Raw genomic sequence first — 21,481 nt, 5'->3', positions numbered from 1 at the left:
CTTCTGAAACTTTCTGCTCTGGAGTCTTCTGCCCACTTCTCCTTTATACCCTCAGGCCCCTTCTACTGATAGTGTGTCTGTTTGTATGTTCAACATCAGCACATGTCCACCTGTGTCTGTCTCACCGTTATCACCACAGTGGGGACGGGGGGTCTCATAGCTGGAATAGCTGATTCAGCGGCTGCATCCTTTTTTTTCTCCATTTGTATTGGCCACTATGAGATTGAATTTATATATATATATATATATATATATATATATATACATAATAGCTCATTACCTTCCTCCAATGATTTGGAAAGAAATCAAACCAATTTGCTCAGGTTTTGATAATATATGAATAACACGTTTGAGTAGAAGGTGCATTTTTACTCTGGAGGGGCTGGGAACATGAACCACCTCACTTATGTATCAAAATATTAAGTGTAAATATGTTTTTAGGTTTAAAAACCACGAGTTTAAAAGGCCATATCTACCTTAATCACACCTAATCACTAATCATAAGCACCACCCCGCCTGCACCTAAGTGATCCAAATCAAACACACCCAAAGATGTTTTAAACAACAGGTGCATTCTGGGTGTGGCTAACAAGCTACATGCTATTGTTGTGGATCCTCTCGGGGTGACGTTCATATTTAGCTATCTTCGGGAAAGTGAGTGAGGCCTTATTCCTGTTTGTAGCTGAGTAAAGCGGTATTATAAAGCTTTGAGAGTGAGTTAGCTGAACCTAGAACAGAGTGAGGAGGACTTCGCGGTGTAAAAGAGCTCAGAGACTACTGTTCAGACAGGTGAGCACCAGAAACCAGTGTTGCCCGGTTATGTTGCCTTGTTTAACGTGCTGTGTGCGAAACATGGTCCTCTTTTAATATGTGTGTTTGTGGGCCACATCTGCCGTGAAGTTTAGTTCTACTTATGCTTTTGTGTTGTCTTCCTTGCTTATGTGTTATTTTAAGTGTCAATTTAATACATGTAAATAAGTTAGCCCGACAACTGCCGCTAGAATTTTGATGCGCGAAATTTCCTCTTGTTACGGTACTGGTGCTTGGCTCGTTACGGTACCGTTGCTGGGAAAGGCCAAAAGGAATAAAAGATTGATATTTCAGCAATCATTTCTCACATTTTACTGTTGTGAAATAAAAACTCCATTTTAAAAAATAATATCCAGCTTAGTGTAAGCTACTATGAAAATATAGCTTTGCAAGCAACCAATTATTTCATACTGGAGGAAGCTGAAATCTAGTTCTGTTAACTAAAATTACTTTATGAAGTAGCTCAGTGTATTATGTAAAAAAGAATAATCAGTAACGTGTATGCAATATATGTATGTGTGTGTGTGTGTGTGTGTGTGTATGTGTGTATATATATATATATATATATATATATATATATATATACTGTCCATGAGTCAGGCACTTGCCTTTAAGTCAACTTCATTGTAAATTTTGCAATTCTGCCATATGTACAAGATATAGACGGTATTAAAATACTGTTTCTCCGAGACCCTCAGTGTAAACATCCGAGTATAGACTGCACCAAGCAGTATTACTCAGTTAGCCAGGTTACTTCTAAAATGCTTCACATTTTCACATACAAGTTTATAACAAGAAACAGCTTACTGTAATGGCTGCCAAAATGTTTAATGTGAAGACTGAAGTAAGGGGATTACATGCAGTGTGCCATGCTCAGATCCACATCATGCTTTAAAAAGACATCAGAGTCATCAGCCATGGAAGATATTTCTCTTATCAAGAGCAGAAATTCTCATGCAGAATTTAGAGGGGAGCATGTAGAGAGGACGTACTGTAATGAGATTAGGATGTGTATTACAAGTTGCTGATTAATTTAGATTAAGATCATTGTTAAAAGCTTACAGTAACAACCCTGGGGCTACAGTACGCTATTCCACTTTTTGCCTGTTATGAGTATTCATGAAGCAGTGGAAGTGCTGTTAACTCTGTGTGTCTTAGTGATAGTCATGCATAGTAGAAAAGGCTGCTGCAGGACTTTTTGGTTTAAAGGAGGTGGACACTTATGTGTGACACACAGTTGCTCATCCAGCAGTGACCAAATTACGTCATAATTCTCTAGATTTCAAGAATTTAATTGAATTATTTCACCAGCTGTTTGTGCCAGTATGTTATTACTGAAGCTCAAGGATGACTACACATCCTGGAGCTACTGAGCAGCACTTTGACAGCTCATCTATGACAACATGCTGAATGATCTGAACTCTGTCATTTCCTCTGAGGAGGACAGGAAGTTGTCCAACACATTTTTATCTCAACTTGTCATATACCGCTGCTTGGTCTGTGGCCCTACATGTCAAAATATAATGCACTAGTTACCCATCCTGCATCAGTTTTGACGTTTAGGGACAGCGTGTCAGTTTACGCTTGTTATATACATTGTGTCATTTCAAAATTGACTTGATTCACAGAAATGTAGTTTTTCCACTTGTCAGATGCATACAGTCTTTTTCTAAATGAACTCATATCTTAGGTAAAAAGCTTTGTTTTTAGGTTTACTTCCTTTGGGAAAAAAAAAAAACCCCATCATAAGTTGGCTTAAAATAATCATGGTTTCTGCTGGCTTAATTTAACGTCATGTAACTAGGACATGCTACACATACTAGCGCATAATAGTTTGTTTGAGCCATCTACCTCCCCTCCCACCCTGTGCACACTTTCGTGCTCTTTATACTATGATAGTTGCCTGGAGCGCCAAAAACCACCAATTGGTGCTTCTCATATCACCTGTGTGTTACAGTTTACAAAAGCCCCGGGGGGAGAATTGATTTATTGATGGAAATATGTCAGACTCCTCCAGGGTATGTGGTGATATTCCCCCTTTCAGCGAGTTGTTATTGGGCCTTAAACTGTAAATAAATTGTTTCTCTTCGTCTGTCCATAAATGTGCGGTTCTTGCTTTACCACTCGCCATGTTGATACCTTCATATTGTTTATCTTGTTTTATTTTCTTCCCTTCTTCTTCTTTTGTTTTTTTTCTGGCTTTTTTCTACAAATTTATGCCGTTCGACTTCCTGGTCAAAGCCCAGTGTGGGGATACACAAAGGAATAAATCGACCCTCAACTGCATTATCTAGGTGTGTTAATCTGAAATTTGACTTAGTACGATTTCAGTTAGACCAACATGTGTTTACATTTATTTTATACGTCCAGCTTAAGTTGCACTAACACAATGATTAGACTCTTTCTAACATGTGAATGTGCTGAGTGTAGATTTGGCTTTTTAAAAGGTTTTTAGAGTATTTCCCAAAATGTGGAACTATTCTTTTAAATTAAATTGCTGCACAGTTGCATGCATGTTAACTGCCATTTGTTGCATGGTGACTTTTTAATGGAAGAAAAGCATCTTTTATTATGTTTTTAATTTTTTTTTTAATTCACAAACTTTACTGAAAATGTGACAGTGTGATACGCAGAAGAGAGCACATTGTAGGGTGAAATTCCTTTATTTAATCTTTAAAAGGCAGTTAGAGTGGTTACTGTAACCTCCCCACAGGCCCTGCTTTAAACTTATTTATGGAAGAAGTTTCAATGTCAGAATAAAACATTCAGTGACATTATGGAGAACCAGATAAAAAGATAAACCTAGTGCATTAGTTCATTCAGTTATAACAGTCAGCCTGTCTGTCTGTCTGAGCTTTTTCCATTCTGCTTATAGCACAGCTGTAACATCTGTGCAGTTCCCACTATAGGCAGACTTATCATGCATAGACTGTGCTGTGCTGTACTGTATAACCTTCATTTGCACCTCTCTGCTCACTGCAGCGAATTCCTTCAAAAATTTCACAACACCACCAGAGAGGCAACAGAAAGTGAAACGCAAACCTTCGTTTTATGAAACACCAATCAGACAGATTTTATCTGACCGATTTCTGATGGGAACAAAAAGAAAAAAAAACTTAAATTTGAAAAATAACCGGAATAATACAACAGGGCAGGCCAACCAAAACACTGCAAAATGAATGCTGGCATTTACTCAAGACTGCTCGCTGTCAGGACTCTGAATCAGATCAGATTTGCATTATGTCAAAAAACAAAAGTGTATCTTGTGTCTCTGGCACAGCCCCTCAGTGCACCGTCTGCTCGTCTGTGTATTTGTCCAGTCTCTGTCACAGTGAACTTGCTGACGATGCCAACATGCTGCAGTGACTGTGAAAAATGGTGAATGTGAGGTTTTTGGATGCCTGATAAGAAAGCAGTTTGCCAGGTGTTTATCTGAATGTCAGGGTTTATGTCTTTGTTAGTATATGATACACCATCAATTCATTAGTGTCAAAATGTGAAATGTATTTGCACAGAGAAATGTTAAAATGTAGGACATCAGGGGAAAAGAAGTACATTAAAAACACACATATTGGTTTTGCATACGTTTATTTTGACCTGGTAATCTGGTTGCAGGTGGAGAACAACTTCAATTAGGTGGAGTAGTCTCTGCTGCATAAAAAAAGAGATCAATTTCTAGGACTGTCCATGACCTGGAAGAATAAAATAACATGTCATTAATGCCACATTTATTTCAGATGATTTGACTTTGATAACTCAAAACTTGCAGTTAAAAGTGCATTTGTTTCATGCGACAATTGAGTTTTAATTGCCTGTTTTCGTTTACTGACCGAGTTCATCCATATGATGAAGGCGGAGACCCGGGTAAAGACAGTGGGTTTCTGGGGCGCGTTGCATCCCATACCAGACACAAAGCTGGCTACCCCATGGACATACCACTTGTTGTTAACTTTGCAGCTAAGAGGGCCACCAAAGTCACCCTAAGATAAAACAGTTAGTGAAATGTACAGAGATACACAGACATAAATATAGCATTTTCTATTTAAATTTTTACCTGTAGCCCTCTAATGCATCAAGCTTTAGGAATTATTGGCTTATATTTTGGGGGATGCTTTTCTCTATTGCAGGTTACATTGTGACTTAAACTTACAGAGATGGGGATGTGTTTTAACTGTTATAATGGTTCGAAAAAAATATTAACGCGACAAAAATCTTGTTTGATTAAAAAATCACTTATTCCACTTAACCTATAGTTAGTTTAACCAAACCCAATGGCCAGAATAAATATTAGCATTTTACATTTCTGCAAACCACTGATACCTTATATTTGTACGTTATAGGGATGTGTGATATTGAATCTTTTGCCGATATCCGATATGCTGATATATAACAACTATTTGGCTGATAAGCATTACCAATATCTATATATTGACATTTTTCCCACCAGAGATCATCAAGTCACTTCTTGAGCACAATTAACATCATGTTATGCATACTCTTATAGTGAGGACCCACCAGTAGATGGAGACATGATATAGGATGCTTTTCAATGTATGTAATATTTATTCATTGAGCAAAATAGAAACATACTTCAACACAGAGATGATGTTTTGCGCATGTCAACTTCGTCAGTAATGATAGAAAATACTACTCTGTGATGTTGGCAGAAATCTGCATATACGATATCTTCCGATAGTGATGACGTGCTGATATTATCCTGTATTCCTAACATGTTAATATATAGTCGATATGTTGAAGCACTACTTTTCTGTGGTTAACATGTGTTAAGTTTAGGCACAAAACCACTTGGTTATAGTTAGGAAACATCATGTTTTGACATAAAACACCAGCTTTCAGTGGCACTATCCCAGCAGGAAACGCAGCCATGCCTTTGTAAAATAGGACAACTTTTCGTGGCACTATCTTTGATGACTCTCTGATGACTTGCCCAGAAAAAAGGTTTTGCTGTTTATATGTCTCAAGCAATGGTCTGCAGGTGTGCAGGTGTCTCACCTAGATGACACACAATCCCCCATACCCTCCTCCTCCAAATGACAAAGTCAGCTTGTATAGTCTGTCACTTCAAAAATGTTGATGATACATATAAATAGGTTTGCAGAAGTCTACAATACCAGCATTTTTTCCAGGCAACTGGGCTGGTTTTCCAAATACTTCTAACTGTAATCCTTGAATCATATTTTATTGTAATCCTCAAATTCATAAAAATGTGGTGGAGTAGCATATGTAAATGTATTTCAAAACCAGTGAAACATGATTTTTCAAAATCGCATTAAAATGAATTCTATTATAATATTGTAAAAGTAGAACAACAAACATGTGATTATCAGTTATATTTGAACAGGTAGAATTAATATGATGTGGTTTCCTTCAGCCCACAGTTGAGTCTGGTACTGATGGTTTGGTGAGGCTAATAAACAACAGATAGGGACTATTTGTATTATTATTACATGTATCATAATTGTGCTTGGATTAATTGTGTTTGAAAATTCTGTTATGTTTATGGTATTTGTCACATTTTTCACCTCAACAGACTCACGTTGCATGCTGACTGAGCTCCTCCACCAGCACAGATCATGGTGGTTTTGATGGTGCTGCCCCACCAGCCGGCACTGGTGCAGGTTTCGTGATCAACAACAGGAAGGTAAGCCTGCCTCATTGTGGTCGTCATACTTCCACCAGCTGGAGGTACACAGAGGAGAAATGAACATGAACACAAAAAAATGAGATGACTGCATACTTGACAGTCAGATTTATGAATGTGAGGAGTTTCATCTGACTCACTGGAAGTGCGTCCATATCCAGTGATGTAGCAGGGGTGGTTGTGAGGCAGGATCTCACCATAAGAAGGTATATAGGGCAGCCCCACGTATGAGGTCATCGTGGCCTCAGAAGACAGCCGAAGCAGGGCGATGTCATTACTGAAGGTGAAAGAATGGAACTTGAAATAAATTTACTGTAAATGTGCCATTTAAATCATGTTGCAACAGGGTCCTATTATAATAATAATTAGACAGATACCAAAGTGCTATGACAGATAGACCCACCCAGAGGAGATGCTGTTATTGTTCCAGTCAGGATGAATATAAACATTGCTGACGCTCCTATATTGCTCCGTGTGACTGTTGCTGTGCAGGTAGAGATCGCCCAGGACCACACGCATAGACCTGGAACTGTTTTAGCTTGGTTACTTTATTTGTTTATGAAGTAAAATGTTTTGAAAAAGGTGAGGAAAAAAAACAAGAATGTAAACAGATGTATTTTTGCTGGTGGAGTGAAACAGGACAACCAGAGTCTTTTACTGTGAAGAATATCAGATTGGAACTATATAAGTTTTATTATACGAACAGGATCTGCTACCTGTACATACAGTGAGCAGCAGTCATGACCCATGCTCTCCTGATCAGCGTTCCTCCACAGAAATGGTGATAGGAGCCATCAGAGTAGTACTGGAGAGAGACCTGGAGCAGGATTCACAAAGTTTTACTTCTTCCGACCTTAAAAACATTATAAAAGTTCTTAAATAAATTACTTTTTGTTGTTACAGTATCTTTACGCCAGTCTGGCTCACCGGATGAACACTGTGGATATAAAGCCTGTTATTGTCCACCTAACTCAGATGGTAACACACAATTTAAATTTTATGAAGTGGCTGATAAGTGAGTGTAGATTTGTAAATTATAACATTTTTGTAACAGGTGCATTTACAGAGGCATAACAACTTTGTTCTGTAAATAGTAGTTAAGAAATATCTAAGAAATTTGTTTTTTTGCAGAGAGTTAGATGGTATTGGTAATTTATATCTGTATGCTAAATTTAAGATCAGCCTTGGATGCTCTTTGTCCACACTGAATCCTCATTTCAGTCAACCATCATGTCCATTGTGGGACCTTCAAAGCAAGTGACAGGAATAAAATAACAACTGGGAGTCTAAAAAAAAATTCACTCGAAACAGTGCACTGTATCAGGCTGCATTGTGTTGCAGCGCTTGCGGACAGTTAGGACAGTCCAGCTGAAAACAGTGCCATGAAACTGACTTATTCGCTTACGCTATCTCGCTTTGCATCAAGTTAGGACATGGTTTTAAGATAAAGACTGGAAACAGCCAGCATGGCTTTATCTAAAAAAAAAAAAAACCCACCACCTCCAAAGCTTACTAATTATTAACATGTCATATCTTTTCTCACATGCCTCAGTTTGTTTGTGTTACTGTCTGACTTCGGTGTTTTAAAATGATCGTTTGGATTCACCAAAGTCACACAATAACACAAACCAACTAAAACAAACTTCAGTTCATCAAGATTTTTTTTCTAATTTTTGGATTTTTCGCTCACTGTGGAGGCATATGAGAAAAACAATGTTTTCTTCGTTAATTTAATATAACAGTGGATGAGTGATCTAAAAATAATAATTTAGGGGGTTAGTATTGCATTGAATATGAAAACGATAAGATGGCAGGTTTTGTGCCTCGGACAGAGCTAGGCAAGCTGTCTCCTATCTGCTTTTGGCCAAGCTAAACCAACCAGCTACCAGCTGCACCTTCATATTTAACGTACAAATCTCCTCCTTTAACTCTCAGCAAGGAAGTGAATATGTGCATTTCCCAAAATACCAAACTTTTCCTTTTAAAATCGATTTTGTAGCATCATTATTTTGGAGTTGAAACAATAAAGGTTGTTGTCAAAATTAGTGCAAGAGCTGACCTGTAACCTTTCAAAACAGATCTGTTATATGCAGAAATGCCCTCTCATCAAACCTCCCAGAGATTTTGCCTTCATGATCAGCAAAGACAGGATCCTGGACTTACGCAACCTCTTGTTACATCTCTATCTGGTTATGTGCTGGTACTGTACCTGCCAAGGCCAGGAGGAGTGAGAAGGCACTGCATCACCTCCCACAACTCTCCCTGCAGGGCCGCTCTCCTTGTAGTCGGACTGAAGCTCCAACTCAGCCAGCACTGAGGCACGAGGGAAACTCATCAAAACACCATGTAAACAGGGTTTCCCCTTGTGTTAAATCTATTATCTAAGCTTCTAAGCATTTCTCATCAGCAGTACAGTACAGCCTTGATATTTCTTACCTGTGGCTGTGAGGGTGGTGAATAGCAGAAACACCAGCATGTCTGCAGCCTTTCTGCATTTCTAGATACACATTGCACACTTATATATCCTGAGTGGACCTTTGTTTGATGTACACCCTCTGCTGGGTTTGGCAGTGGTCAAAGAGGCACCTGTGCTTGGTCTCAGGCTTTATCGCAGTTTGTGATAGTGTGTGACGGCGTGATGCCACATCAGGCTGGATTGACTGAAACATTAAAAATATTTCTGAGAACCTCCAGAGAAGAACATTTATTTTCTGTGGCCACACTTTAATTTACGTAGTTGCACCGGTATGCTACATTTAAAAAATATCCATCAATTTTTTAATATTTTTTTTGGTGTCCTTTATACATGTTTTGTTGCAGAGTAGGAGGATAGTTTGATTGCAAAATAAATGTAACCTTCGTAATAACACACACAGCTGTGGTTGCATAAACTTTCTGATAAAAAATGAGTCATCACTCAAAGTTTAATAACGTTTATTTTTTGAGAATGAGACCAGACAAACGAAGAAGCACAGTAGATGAAAACATGGCCAAATGTGGTCTCTGTCTCTGTTTGCTGCACCGTGGATTCTGTTTACATCATGATCTGGAAAAGAGAAGAAGAAAATAAAGATTAGAACATATATTCTACTTTATCACAGTACATATATTCCCTAAAACTCAGAGGGATGATGAGTTTTTAAATTTCTTATTCTAGATATGACAAATCTATATATGAAAATACTAACAGAGTCCATCCATTCGATGTAGGCAGAGACACGGGTGAAGACTGTGGGCTTCTTGGGGGCATTGCATCCCATACCAGACACAAAGCTGGCAATACCGTGGACGTAGTATTTTCCATCAACAAGGCAGTTCAGAGGGCCACCAGAGTCGCCCTGAGAGGAACAACATTAGAGAGAGCAGCTTCATTGTTATGGACATAATGATTCAGATTTAACGTTTAATACACAATATAAATAACACCATAGCAGAGTATTTTGTTGGAGGGCCAGTCCCTCAATTGTTGCTTTAAATTGTAGTCACTAGTTATAATTTTAGTCACTGAGCATGCAACTTTTTTCATTATTTCTTTTTCACACAGGGGGAGACTCACATTGCATCCAGCCTCTGCGCCACCACCACCACACACCATGGTGGTCTTGACAGTGCTGCCCCACCAGTCAGGCCTGCTGCAGGTCTTGTGGTCGACCAGAGGGAGATAGGCCTGCTTCAGCTGGGCGGACAGGCTTCCACCAGCTGCACAAGGTGCAATTTAGAAAGGTAAGATACATTGAGATTTACAAAAACAAACCCAGCCACTGCACTGAAATTTACGAGTCCCCAGAGCGATCCTGCAGTAAACTCACTGGAAGTACGTCCCCATCCGGTGATGTAGCAGAGGTTGTTGTTGGGCAGAATCTGACCACTGGGAGGCAGAGAGCCCAGCTGGACGTAGGAGTTCAGGGTGGCCTCAGAGGACAGACGCAGCAGGGCGATGTCGTAGCTGAGGAGGAGATCCATAGATCAAACAGAAGAAACTAAAAATAACTGTGTAAAGATACAACACTGCTGAGGAGATCGTTTTGTCTGCGGGTGAGGCCGTCACTACCCTAAGGTGTGTTATCACTGCCATTACGGAGCATACTTGACTCAAAGATGAAATGGATTCCCTTCAAAACATTATAACTTACTGTACCAAAGAGCTTTAAAGCTTTATTCATAACACTGACATTTGAATTATAAATCAACTTTCAAATACTGGTCTCTTTTACTGGTATAAAATCGACAAAAGCAAGCAGACTGAAGATTCTTAAAACTGTATTAATGTAAGAAAAAGTGCAGTCCTCACCCAGCAGACACTCTGCTGGAGTCCCATCTGGGGTGGATGTAAACACGACTGACAGTCATGATCTGCTCTCTGCCGCTGTCGCTGTAGAGGTCATGTTCACCAAGAATGACACGCCACTGCCTATTGCTGCAATATTTAAAAAAAAGAAGAAGCAAACAAAAACAGTGTTGTTAATGACAATGATTAGCGACTCAGATGACTACTTGCAAATCAGCACGCCCTAATGATTTTTATTACAGTAATTTGATGTAAAAAGTAAAGGTCACAATACGCCCGGATTTTTTGTATTATTATATTTTCGTTGTTTGGAGACTTTTCCTTCTTCTAATAAAATAAATTAATCCTCTCGGTATGTGACAGTTATAAATGAGATTATGAGAAGTTCCCTCATGCTGATGACATTTAGAAACTCTGAAATAAATCATTCGTCTGTGCTGGGATAAGAGCAGGCTATGGATATTCAAGTCAAAGTAATCACACAATGCACCTACAACTAATACAGCCAAAGAATGCTGATGATGTGCTCGGGTTAATCATTACGTTACCTGTCCACACAGTGAGCAGCAGTCATAACCCAGCCTCTCTCGATCAGGGTGCCTCCACATGTGTGATAGTACCTGCTGCCGGATTTGTACTGAAGAGAGATCTAAGAGGGAGAAAGCAGACCAGGGTTATGTATGTGCTAAAACATTAAAGTGACGGTCTGGATTTCTTTAAGTGGGGTTATATGGGGTACTTATGTATGGGGTCAGTGTATTACATACAGTAGATGTCAGTTGCCATGCCATGTAATACTGTGGACTGAGGTCCACAACAAAACATATTTTAGTCGCCTAAAAAAAAAATCATTTTCAGTTTAAGCGTAACCTGTATTAAGAGTATTTTCACCCTGTCCTCACTGCCAGACAGCCCATTCCAGCTCAACGCCCATTTACAGCATCAGTTCCCCGTCTGTGCTCTTGTCAAAGCTACCAGGCTCCACTGAGAAAAACAATAATGTTAGCACGGTGAACTCAGGCGCTGCCTCCAAACGAACCCTTTAAAACACCAAAGTCACACAAAAACACAAACAAACCAGCCGATGGAGGCAGCAGTAGACCAGCAGCTTCTGTGTTCAGCAATGTTAAATTACTGTTTTCCTCAACGGAGTCTGGCTTTGAATAAAGCAATATAACGCCTTCATTTTCTCTTTGGAATTCACTGTCTGATATTAGGGTCAAGTTGTGAAAATACTCTCAACTTAGTGTACACTTGAACTGGTATGATTTTTTTTTTTTAGGTGGCTAAAATAAATGTTGTTGCTGCCCCTTCTCCAAAGCAGTAGATTGAGCTCCCATGTCGGACTCCAGCCAAATTGACAGCATGGTGACGCTACTATGAGTAATACACTGACTGTAGATAAGCAACCAATGTAACCCTAATTCAAAAACCTGAACTGTCCATTTACTATGTGCAATTGAAAGGGAAGTCTGTATGGGTAAGTCCTGAAACGTAGTTTTATATTTTGTATTATATTATTAGATTACCTGCCAGGGCCAGGAGTTGGGACTGGCCACCTCGCCTCCAACGACTCTCTCAAAGCTGTCCTCCAGGTACCTGGGCTGGGGTTCCAGCTTAGCCAGCACTGGTTAAAAACATAGAAACACTGGCCATGATTAACTCATGGTTTCAGAAGCTTCATATTACAGTTCCACTTAAAGAGAGAGGAAGGTAGAAATGAGGGCAGCCAAAGTGTGGTCGGGAAGATTATGTAGAGCTCCTGAGTGTTGACTAAACTAAAAAATGAGTGACTGACAGGATGACAGAGAGTGACTGACTGAGTGAGACAGAAAGAGATCAATAATGAATGGTTCTACGGCACAGTGCGTGCTGTCAGTTTCTTACCCAGGGCTGCGAGACTTGTCAACACCAGAAGCCTAAGCATGTCTGCAGTGCGTCACAACGTTTCTGCGAGGAGCGAAAGCTTCTCTCTGTCTTTTATATCTCAAGTCGACCCTCAGTTGGTCTGGAAAAGTGTGACTGTTCTTTCCCCTGTGTGATAAAAGCCACGTATGCAGCTGTGGTGTGTCTCACACGGTGTTATCACACTGAGTTACCACACACCGCCTGCTTTGACCAGCAGAAAAGAATGACATGTACTAGATTGACAAGTATATCATGGGATGAAATGACGCAGAGTGATTTGAAGGACTCAGCGGTGTATTCAAGTATTTATCTTGCTTGATAAAATACACATCTATTTTTGGCAACCATTTTAAGGGAGAAAAAAATATTGTTGCTGTTGAGGTCATGTTCACCAAGAATGACACACCACTGCCTATTGCTGCAATATTAAAAAAAAAAGCAAACAGAAACAGTGCTGTTAACGACAATGATTAGTGACTCAGATGACTATTTGCAAATCAGCACACCCTAATGATTTTTATTAGAGTAAATTGATGTAAAAAGAGAAGATCACAATATGCCCAGATTTTTTGTATTATTAGATTTTTGTTGTTTCGAGACTGTCTGCTCTTCTAATAAAATAAAGGGGAAAAAACGTGTTTTTGTCAGACATTTGGCCTGTGTAGGAGTGTAATGATGACTCGCCAACCTTATGGTCGCGTTGACCATCTGGTATGAAGAAAAACATCCCGATTTTGTCTTGTTGTTACCTTCCAATATGAAACCTTAAAATGAATTGTCTGATGTAATAGAGAGCAAGTTCGAGAATACATCACAAAATAATCACGTGTCCATTTTGAACCAGCATGAATTATGGAGTCAGCGTGGGGAAGCATGTTTGTGTGTTATCTCTTGTCCCAAGTGGCTTCGGGAAAGGAAGAAGGGGGAAAAAAAGATACACGCTAATTTACAGTGCAAGCAGTTTGTAAGGGCGTACAACAAAGGTACTACAGTCATGAAAGTGGGGATAAAATCTTCCTTTGATGTTTAATGGCACATTTTTTGTCACTCAGTCACTTTGGCTGAATAACTGTAGATGTTTTATCTATCTGGCATCTTTATCTAACACCTAAGGAACGTTGTTGAAACATTGTAGAGGAGTTCAAATTGGACTCCAAGTCAGCCCAGTCCCCAACCCAGCCCAAACATGATTTTTTCCTAACCATAAAGAAGTGTTGTTGTTCCTAAACATAACTACACGTTAACCACGTAAAAAAGTAAAGTTTCAACATATCTGTTACATAAGAATGTACAAATGTAATTTATCCGTGGTTTGTAGTGAAATGTACAATGCCAAACTTTATTCTGGCTATTGTGTTCTGTTGCCACAGACAAAAGGAAACATTAAGTTTCAACATGTCTGCCACATAACATATGAATGTAATTATTTCGAGGTTTGTAAAAATGCAGAGTGCCAAAATTTTTCTTGGGGACTGGATTACCTAAATACTTAAAAAAAAAACAAAACAACTCACAACAATAAAATAAAAATGACCCCATGATGAGTAGCCACATCGTGGAAATTAAAATATGGATGATTTCCCACAAAAAGAAATATTCGTAATAAATGTTCAAAAAACCCAAAAAACAAATATTCGTAGTTTGTTTTTAGCAAATATTTAAAAAATCAGAAATGTACAGAAAACACTGAAGATTGCATACACAAGTAGTGAGTAATAAAGGAGGAGTGTTGGAAGTCAGTTTCAGTTCAGAGGAAATTCGCTGTGTTTTCAGTTTTAGCATATTGGGTGAATGACTGTGACTTGCACTTTAAGTATTTACTTCCTTTTTTTTTAAAAAAAAATTTAATTCTCCTTTTATTGGTTTATATTGATATAATGAACAAAAACTACAAAAACAAATATATATAGATAGATATATAGATAGATAAGTCAATACATAGATACATTATTTAATCTGACAAATGGATGAAAATATACATACACAGACAATTTGGGACTAGTGGTTACAGTGGGGTGTTTCTGAATTTTTTTTTTTTTTTTTTTACACAATGTCGGGTGTAACAAATCACTTTGGCTGTATGTACCATAGGAATACAGTGTCACACCCCACCACTAGATGGGGCTAAAGACTAACAAACACAGAGATTCTCTACTTGGTCCATTCAGCAGTTATGAAATCATTTTACCTGCATTTCACTGGAGACAGACAGATGTTGTGTAGTCCTGGGAATTTTTTGTTTTAACACCCAAATCTTCACACCCATTGTATATACAGATTTCGATTAAGTACTGAACTAAAATTAGAAATAAAAAAACAAGGTCAAAATCTACATTTCCAACTGTAGAGATATAAACCCAGTGTGAGAACCGAGTTGAGGAAGATTTCTCTTCTCTACTTGGCTTTGACCTCTTTGACATTGAACAGTTATATCATAGATGGATTACTTGATGATGAATGCACATTAAGTCTCTTTGTAAAAAATATATATTAATACTTTTTAAAAGCCAATTCTTAACTGGTCACGCTGATATTTCCAACAATAGGTTTGTAGACAATGGAAAGGCCTCTGATGTGTCTCTCTTTTATAAAACAGTCCTTAATTAGACAGAAAGTCATTAAAACTGTATGGATTTTGGATTATTGCCTTATCAGGCTATTAAAGAGATAGCCACGCCAACTGGTAATTGAGCTGGCCCCATGACACGAAGGGAAAAAGTCCTAATGCTGCAACACTTCCTGATCAACAGGGGCTCCACAATTTAGCTATTTTCTCATAGAGCATCTCCGTCCCCTCCGAACTCCTTGTGTACCCCTTCACCACCCCAACCTTGTCTTGCAGAGGCATAAATCAAATGGGGAGATCAAAGACAGGAAGTGCTGGGGATGTGTTAATTAAAGATGTTTGCTCTTGATACAGCTTCCTCTCGTTAATGAATAGTCGATTTGGTTCCCATAAAGATGTCTCACACACACGGGCAGGAAATTGAGGTTTCAAAAAAAATTAATGGGATGCACTGATTGGGTCTGCGATATAAAAGTCGGGTAGGGTTATCACAGAGTAACTGTTGATTATGCCAATGTGACACTATTTGAAAAGCTCAAACTGTTGCCGGATTGAAGCTAAAAGATTTAAACCCCATTAAGATTAGAAACTACCATTGCTGTTAGTATACAGTCATTTATTTCAGCATGTTATTAGTGCTGCAATGCAATGCTGTGAGGCAAGTGAGTGTGCTTTTAAAGTAGTTTTAATTGTTTTTTTGTTTTTTTTTGGCCAAAACAAAACAAGCTGTTAACACAACACTCACACTTACCCAGAAGCTTATTAAATGTATCTTTCAGATACGCAATTTTTTTTAAATTGGTAAGTGCTATTTCTTCTAAACGATGGCCTTAGTTGAAAAAAATTTAATTTTTCATGGTTGTAGCTGTTTCTTACAAAGCCTCTTCTATTCTGTCTTTCTCCATGAGCCAGGATTGCACAAGAGATTGAAAACAACACATACCCCAAAACACAAAGCTCTTACAGAAGGCCCACTGTGATTGTCCTCACAGCCTTCTCTTGTCCTTGATGTCCTTGATGACCATTTGTACTGTTCACAAAACTGCACAGACAGAATGTCTACAGACTATAAATATGAGGGGAAGTTGGGTAATACAGACTTCAACTGTTTCAACATCAGAAGAAGATGACAAGAACTAAAGGGTCATGAGGACATCTGGATGCAGCTCAGTTGCTAGAAGAAAATGTTGGCATTGTGTGGTTCTACAAACTCCGGTTATGTAACATTTTACATTTCACATGTATGACATTCATATTACATGTATACGAGCCTAGTCCCTCAATGGAAAGAGGAGTGATGGTGTAATATAGGCGAGACGGCTGCCAAGCAACAAACAGCAGTGAACCATTGTTCTAAACCAACATCAGTGGACTTTTAGGGAAAATTTCTCACCAAGTTTGTAGCAACAAAAGCATGCATTTTTGTTGCAAAAAAAGGAGATGCTATTAATGACAGTTCAGCACATGTCCAGCCTATCCTAAGTGCAAAAGTGGGTTAAATTGTAGCAACAAACGCAGCCGTTTTTTAATTACCGTGTTTTTAAAGCAAAAACTTAAAGCATGTCCAGCTGTATTTGTAGTGTTTTTTATTGACCACTGTGGACATAAACAGCCGTGTTTGTAGCGAGAAAATGTTTTTTAAAGCTTCAAACGCAACTGTTTTCAAAAACAGTAATGGTGTTTATAGTGGCAAAGAGGATTTTTTTAACAGCTCAGGATATTTCCAGTTGTGTTTAAGCATGACAAGTGAATATTTTTAACAAGAGTTTGGGAATTTTCCAGCTGTGTTTGTATTTTAGGTCAAATTATGTTTTTCTAACCCTAACTAAGTGTTTTTTGTACCTCAACCTTACCACACATTAACCACACAACATGAATATGAAACTTAAACCAAAAAAATGTCAAGTTTCCACATGTCTGCTACAAATGTAACATGGTTTGCAGACACGCACAATGCCAAAATTTATTCTGGGGTTGTTGGATGTTAATATGTGGGCTAGAATCTCACTGAAATGCAGTTTTCTTGATCTGCATCTCATCTCAGATCCAGATATTAGTCTCCCTCTGACCTGAGAGTATAACAACTAGTTAACGCTCCTTTTATCTGTTTGCAGCTGCTGTGTTATTTGCCAGTGAAAAGTTTTGTTTTTGCGTAATGTGTTAGAAGTTGCAGCGCTAAATTACTGCACACCATGGCGTTAATCTACACACTGTCTACAGGGGCTGATAGTGTATTAGTGTTCTTCCCTGCTGGCTGAGGAAATGTGTAGGGATGCATCAGTGTTGCCATGTGTCCTGCTGGATGACAGCAGCGAAACTGATCCACTGGGCTGTTTGCAACCTTTAATTGCAATTATACCCCAGTGAAAACAATCAATATATCCCCGTACAACCCCCATACCTTCTCTCCCTTTCTCTGCCTCTCTTTTTCGGTCTGCCCCTCTCTATATATATCTGGCAAAAACATGCCATATAGGTCGTAAGGTGATGGTGGTTTATGGGGGGCTGGGAGGAGTTGGTGCAGCAGCATGTTAGATGATCTGTTGTGGCTACGAGTGCCTGATTGATCCTGTGGAGTACTGTTCATCCATCCCCGTCCTCCTGCGGCAGCTTTCACCTCTAGCTGCTTGCCTGCTCTCTCCCCTATCCCCCCTCTGCCCTGGTCTCAGCTGCCGCCGTGCTGCTGGGTCCTGGTCCTCAGTTGCAGCAGTGATAGGGTCTATTGGAGTGGAAAAGGAGGCTGCTGCTCCTAGCTTCCCTCACTGAGTGATAGAGGGAGGAGGAAGGTGATTAAAAACTGACGTACCATGTTGCTTCATCCTTGCCACGCTATGTGTGCAAGGCCATTAGAGAGCCCTCCAGATACTAACACTTAGGGAGACAGTTCACCCAAAATAGAATAAAGATATATGTTTTTCCTCTTACCTGTAGTGCTATTTATCAATCTAGATTGTTTTGGTGTGAGATGCCGAGTGTTGGCGATATCGTCCGTGGAGATGACTACCTTCTCTCCAATATAATGAAACTAGATGGCACTCAGCTTGTGGTAACTAAAACACTAAAAAAAAATACATTTTACAAACTCAACAGCAATGCCTCTTTCCAGAAATCATGACCGGGTTACTCAAGATAATCCACACACCTTGTTGTGAGCAGTCTCATGTGGGAAACTGCACCCACCAGTTGTATCATGTTGCAGAAGGAAGCATCCATCTACTGCTACCTCACCTAGCACCACTGACCTCACAGCTGAGAAAATATGATAAATATGTGTTTTCTGCAGGGGTCTCTACCAAACAAGCATGTTCCTTTACGTCTTCAATATGATTTGCAGCGGCATCTCTGTTGCACCACAGTGTTTCATTTGTAATGGTATGCTGAGACACATTTTACCTCCTGCAATTTGGGTATTTCACTTGGTCATATTACAATATCAATATTTAAATTCATTGTGCAGCCCCACTCTTGTCCGTAAGAAGATGCACACTTTCTCCTGATCAGTGGATATAGTTCGGCAGAAAGAAAACAGTTCCTACATGAAACTGCTCACAACAAGGTCTGTGGATTATCTTGAGTAACCGATCATGATTTTATTTCATTTATTTATTTATTTTAGTGTTTTGAGCACCACAAGATGAGTGCCTTCTAGTTCCACTATACTGGAGAGAGGGCAGACATCTTTACAGCCGACATCTCCAACACTCAGCAACTCACACCAAAACAATCTACATTAATAAATAGCACTATAGCCAAGAGGAAAAACTGTAGTTTTTATTTGGGGTTAACTGTCCCTTTAAACTGGGAATGCCTATTTATAATTCCCAATTATAAAAAAGAAAAAAAAACCAAAACAAAACAGAACAAATCACCCAACCCAACAAGAAGCGGATGAAATTAGCTTCAGTATGAATTGTGTATGAATTTATTAGAAAGTGATAAAAAGCTGCATGTTTGGTGATATCACTGTTCAACAGACATCTAATTAAAACAACCACGTAGAGCAGTGAGGGGAGCTTGTGCAGCTGTTTTGTAAAGCATGTTTTTTCTTTTGCACTGCACATTTATACCTGTCAGTGCCTGTCAACATAATTATTCCCAGAGGGAAAGGGGAGAAAATAACTATATGTCAATTAGCGCAGTTTAACAGAGGAAGCGTCAGTCAGTTTGAATAAGTGCGCTGTGATAACAGTAACTTGTTAATTTGAAGTCTAATGTGTGATCGCTCAAAATCTTAAATTCTTTCATCCCATTCTGATTTTTTTTCACAATATAATAAACAATCAAAGGTAACATGAGTCAGATATGTAACCGTGAGGAATAAATGTGGGGAAATTGGTCTGTTTAATGTCGCAGGTCTAACATGGTTCTGACATTAAACAAACCTCTGATTTCCAAATCTATTGTGTATTCTGTCAATCACTTTTACCACTGACAAGTGAAACTACAGAGAGACAGAGAGTGCAATCTCAGAGCTCCACTGGTCTGTGTAATATTACTTTCATGCATGAGTACTGTCTACACTATAAGTGGAAGTTTGACAGGAGACAATTAACTTGGACCTCAATGATTTTGAAATGTAAAAGGACATCACATAAAAAAGTGATTGTACAGTATGGATGGCCACAATGTTGTTCTTGTTGTTGTTTATATAATATATAATATAATATATAATACACATAATGAAATGATCACCCCCCTTCATGATTAAAAATGTTTTATTATCAGACCCTTGAATTTAAAGGTTCAGTGTGTAGGATTTTCTGGGATATTGGCAAAAATGGAATGTATTTAATAAGTATGTTTTTTTTTTTAATTTATGATCACCTGAAAATAAGGATCATGTTTTGGTTACCTTAAAATGAGTCATTCATTAATACAAAAGGAGCATTGCACCACAGTGTTTTCAAAGTGCCCCACAATTTCACAGTGCAGAAATTGGCTCCTGAAAGAGCCATTGGCATTTTCTTGTCAGCCACTATAGTTTGCTGCCCCTACGCGAAGAGAGCGTCAGTAAAATGCCTATTTATTTATTTATTTTTACGTGAAACTACTTCTTTCAGTGTTTTTATTGGTTTAAGCAGGAAAGACCTCTGCGGATAGTGCAGCTCCCAACAAAGATTTGCTGAACGCCTTGATCTTAAGTCATCAGAGAAAAAAGATAAACACATAGTAGCAGGTGCTGGGCTTTCAGCGTGCCTCTGACATCCCAAATAGTGTAGAGGAGGAACACTGACTTCAGTTCAGGCAGGGCACCACTTTGTTGATAAAGTAAAAGCATCAATATGTACTTAAAGTACCAAAAGTAAAAGTACTCATTATGCATAATGGTCCATCTCTGAATTGTATATTGTATAACAGCATTCTAATAAGCACAATGCACTAATGTGACCATCACTTTGAAGTAACAGCTTGTTTGATTTTTCTTATTAATTCAAATCTGCAAAGTAAGTAGAGGTTTCATATAAATTTAGTGAGAGTAAAATGTACAATGTAAAGCTTTGAGATGTAGTGCAGTATAAAGTAGCATAAAATGGAAATAATACCATCAAGTACAAGAAAATTGTACTTAAATGCAGTAAATGAAGGATATTGAGCTGCATTCCACCACTGGATGAGATGTGGTGGAATGCAATTTGTGGTAAGGAGGTAGTGTCGTCTCACCACTGCTTTCTCTGCCCCTCTTAGAGTGGTTGATTGTGTCTGAACATGGGTTATTCATCTGTGTCTTCAGTTCAATACAGCATCAGGTCTCTCTGCTACAAGATTGATTCTCAGCTGCTGGAAGAAAAGTTTTGGGATCATCACCCACAAACTTTGTACGCTTATAGCCTCAGGCTCCATCCGTGATGAGTGCCATGAGATATTTGGAGAGCTGGATATGCGAGACCTTTGCACTTATTTTACACTTACTATGTTGACATTTTAACAAATCGAGGCGGCAGGGAAAACCAGTGTAATGTTTCAGTTAATTCGCTGCTGCGAGTAGTTTTGCTCACAGGCAGATCCTCTTTCACCACTGACGCCAAGAACAACACAGAAACATTTTAGTTTTAGATTTTAGAAGGTAATGATTGCACTTAATATTTCTCAGGTGCAAAACATGCTGTTCAGAGTCACTGCTAATTTCTTATTTGGTGATGACTTGTGAGCTCATTACTGTTACAGTTTTGAGTGATTGGCTATTGTCAGCAGTTGGAGCCCCATTATAGAACAGCATGGGAACTCCAACTCAGACCTTTTGCACACA

The 21,481-nt window shown here is 38.8% G+C and overlaps 2 protein-coding genes across 2 annotated transcripts; both read right to left on the bottom strand.

Annotated features, from left to right (window-relative positions):
* Window positions 1-4,381: 4,381 nt before the first annotated feature.
* LOC121950040 (elastase-1-like) lies at window positions 4,382-8,978 on the bottom strand. Its single transcript, XM_042495959.1, has 8 exons — window positions 8,909-8,978; window positions 8,682-8,785; window positions 7,189-7,289; window positions 6,876-7,001; window positions 6,613-6,749; window positions 6,368-6,510; window positions 4,641-4,790; window positions 4,382-4,502 (listed from the first exon to the last, which is right to left on the bottom strand). The coding sequence occupies exons 1-8, from the start codon at window positions 8,946-8,948 to the stop codon at window positions 4,479-4,481; spliced, it is 825 nt and encodes a 274-aa protein (XP_042351893.1). The 5' UTR covers window positions 8,949-8,978; the 3' UTR covers window positions 4,382-4,478.
* Window positions 8,979-9,389: 411 nt separating this feature from the next.
* Window positions 9,390-12,756, bottom strand: LOC121949361 (elastase-1-like). Its single transcript, XM_042495031.1, has 8 exons — window positions 12,648-12,756; window positions 12,290-12,387; window positions 11,309-11,409; window positions 10,764-10,889; window positions 10,282-10,418; window positions 10,029-10,171; window positions 9,661-9,810; window positions 9,390-9,518 (listed from the first exon to the last, which is right to left on the bottom strand). Exons 1-8 carry the CDS (start codon window positions 12,685-12,687, stop codon window positions 9,507-9,509), a joined length of 807 nt encoding a protein of 268 aa, XP_042350965.1. The 5' UTR covers window positions 12,688-12,756; the 3' UTR covers window positions 9,390-9,506.
* Window positions 12,757-21,481: the final 8,725 nt, after the last annotated feature.

This window comes from Plectropomus leopardus, chromosome 2 (assembly GCF_008729295.1).
Source record: "Plectropomus leopardus isolate mb chromosome 2, YSFRI_Pleo_2.0, whole genome shotgun sequence".
NCBI classification, from domain to species: domain Eukaryota; kingdom Metazoa; phylum Chordata; class Actinopteri; order Perciformes; family Serranidae; genus Plectropomus; species Plectropomus leopardus.
Note: the sequence above shows the minus strand (reverse complement) of the source record. Positions and strands in the feature narration are given on the sequence as shown.

What these genes read in the sequence shown, in the direction of transcription:
- LOC121950040 (XM_042495959.1), bottom strand. Translation starts at nt 8,948, where the DNA reads ATGCTGGTGTTTCTGCTATTCACCACCCTCACAGCCACAG. An exon ending in CACCACCCTCACAGCCACAG is followed by an intron (nt 8,786 to 8,908) that starts GTAAGAAATATC and finishes CTCGTGCCTCAG; the next exon opens with TGCTGGCTGAGTTGGAGCTT. An exon ending in TCATCATATGGATGAACTCG is followed by an intron (nt 4,503 to 4,640) that starts GTCAGTAAACGA and finishes TTATTCTTCCAG; the next exon opens with GTCATGGACAGTCCTAGAAA.
- LOC121949361 (XM_042495031.1), bottom strand. Translation starts at nt 12,687, where the DNA reads ATGCTTAGGCTTCTGGTGTTGACAAGTCTCGCAGCCCTGG. An exon ending in CCAACTCCTGGCCCTGGCAG is followed by an intron (nt 11,410 to 12,289) that starts GTAATCTAATAA and finishes TCTCCCTCTTAG; the next exon opens with ATCTCTCTTCAGTACAAATC. An exon ending in GCTGCTCACTGTGTGGACAG is followed by an intron (nt 10,890 to 11,308) that starts GTAACGTAATGA and finishes TAAATATTGCAG; the next exon opens with CAATAGGCAGTGGCGTGTCA.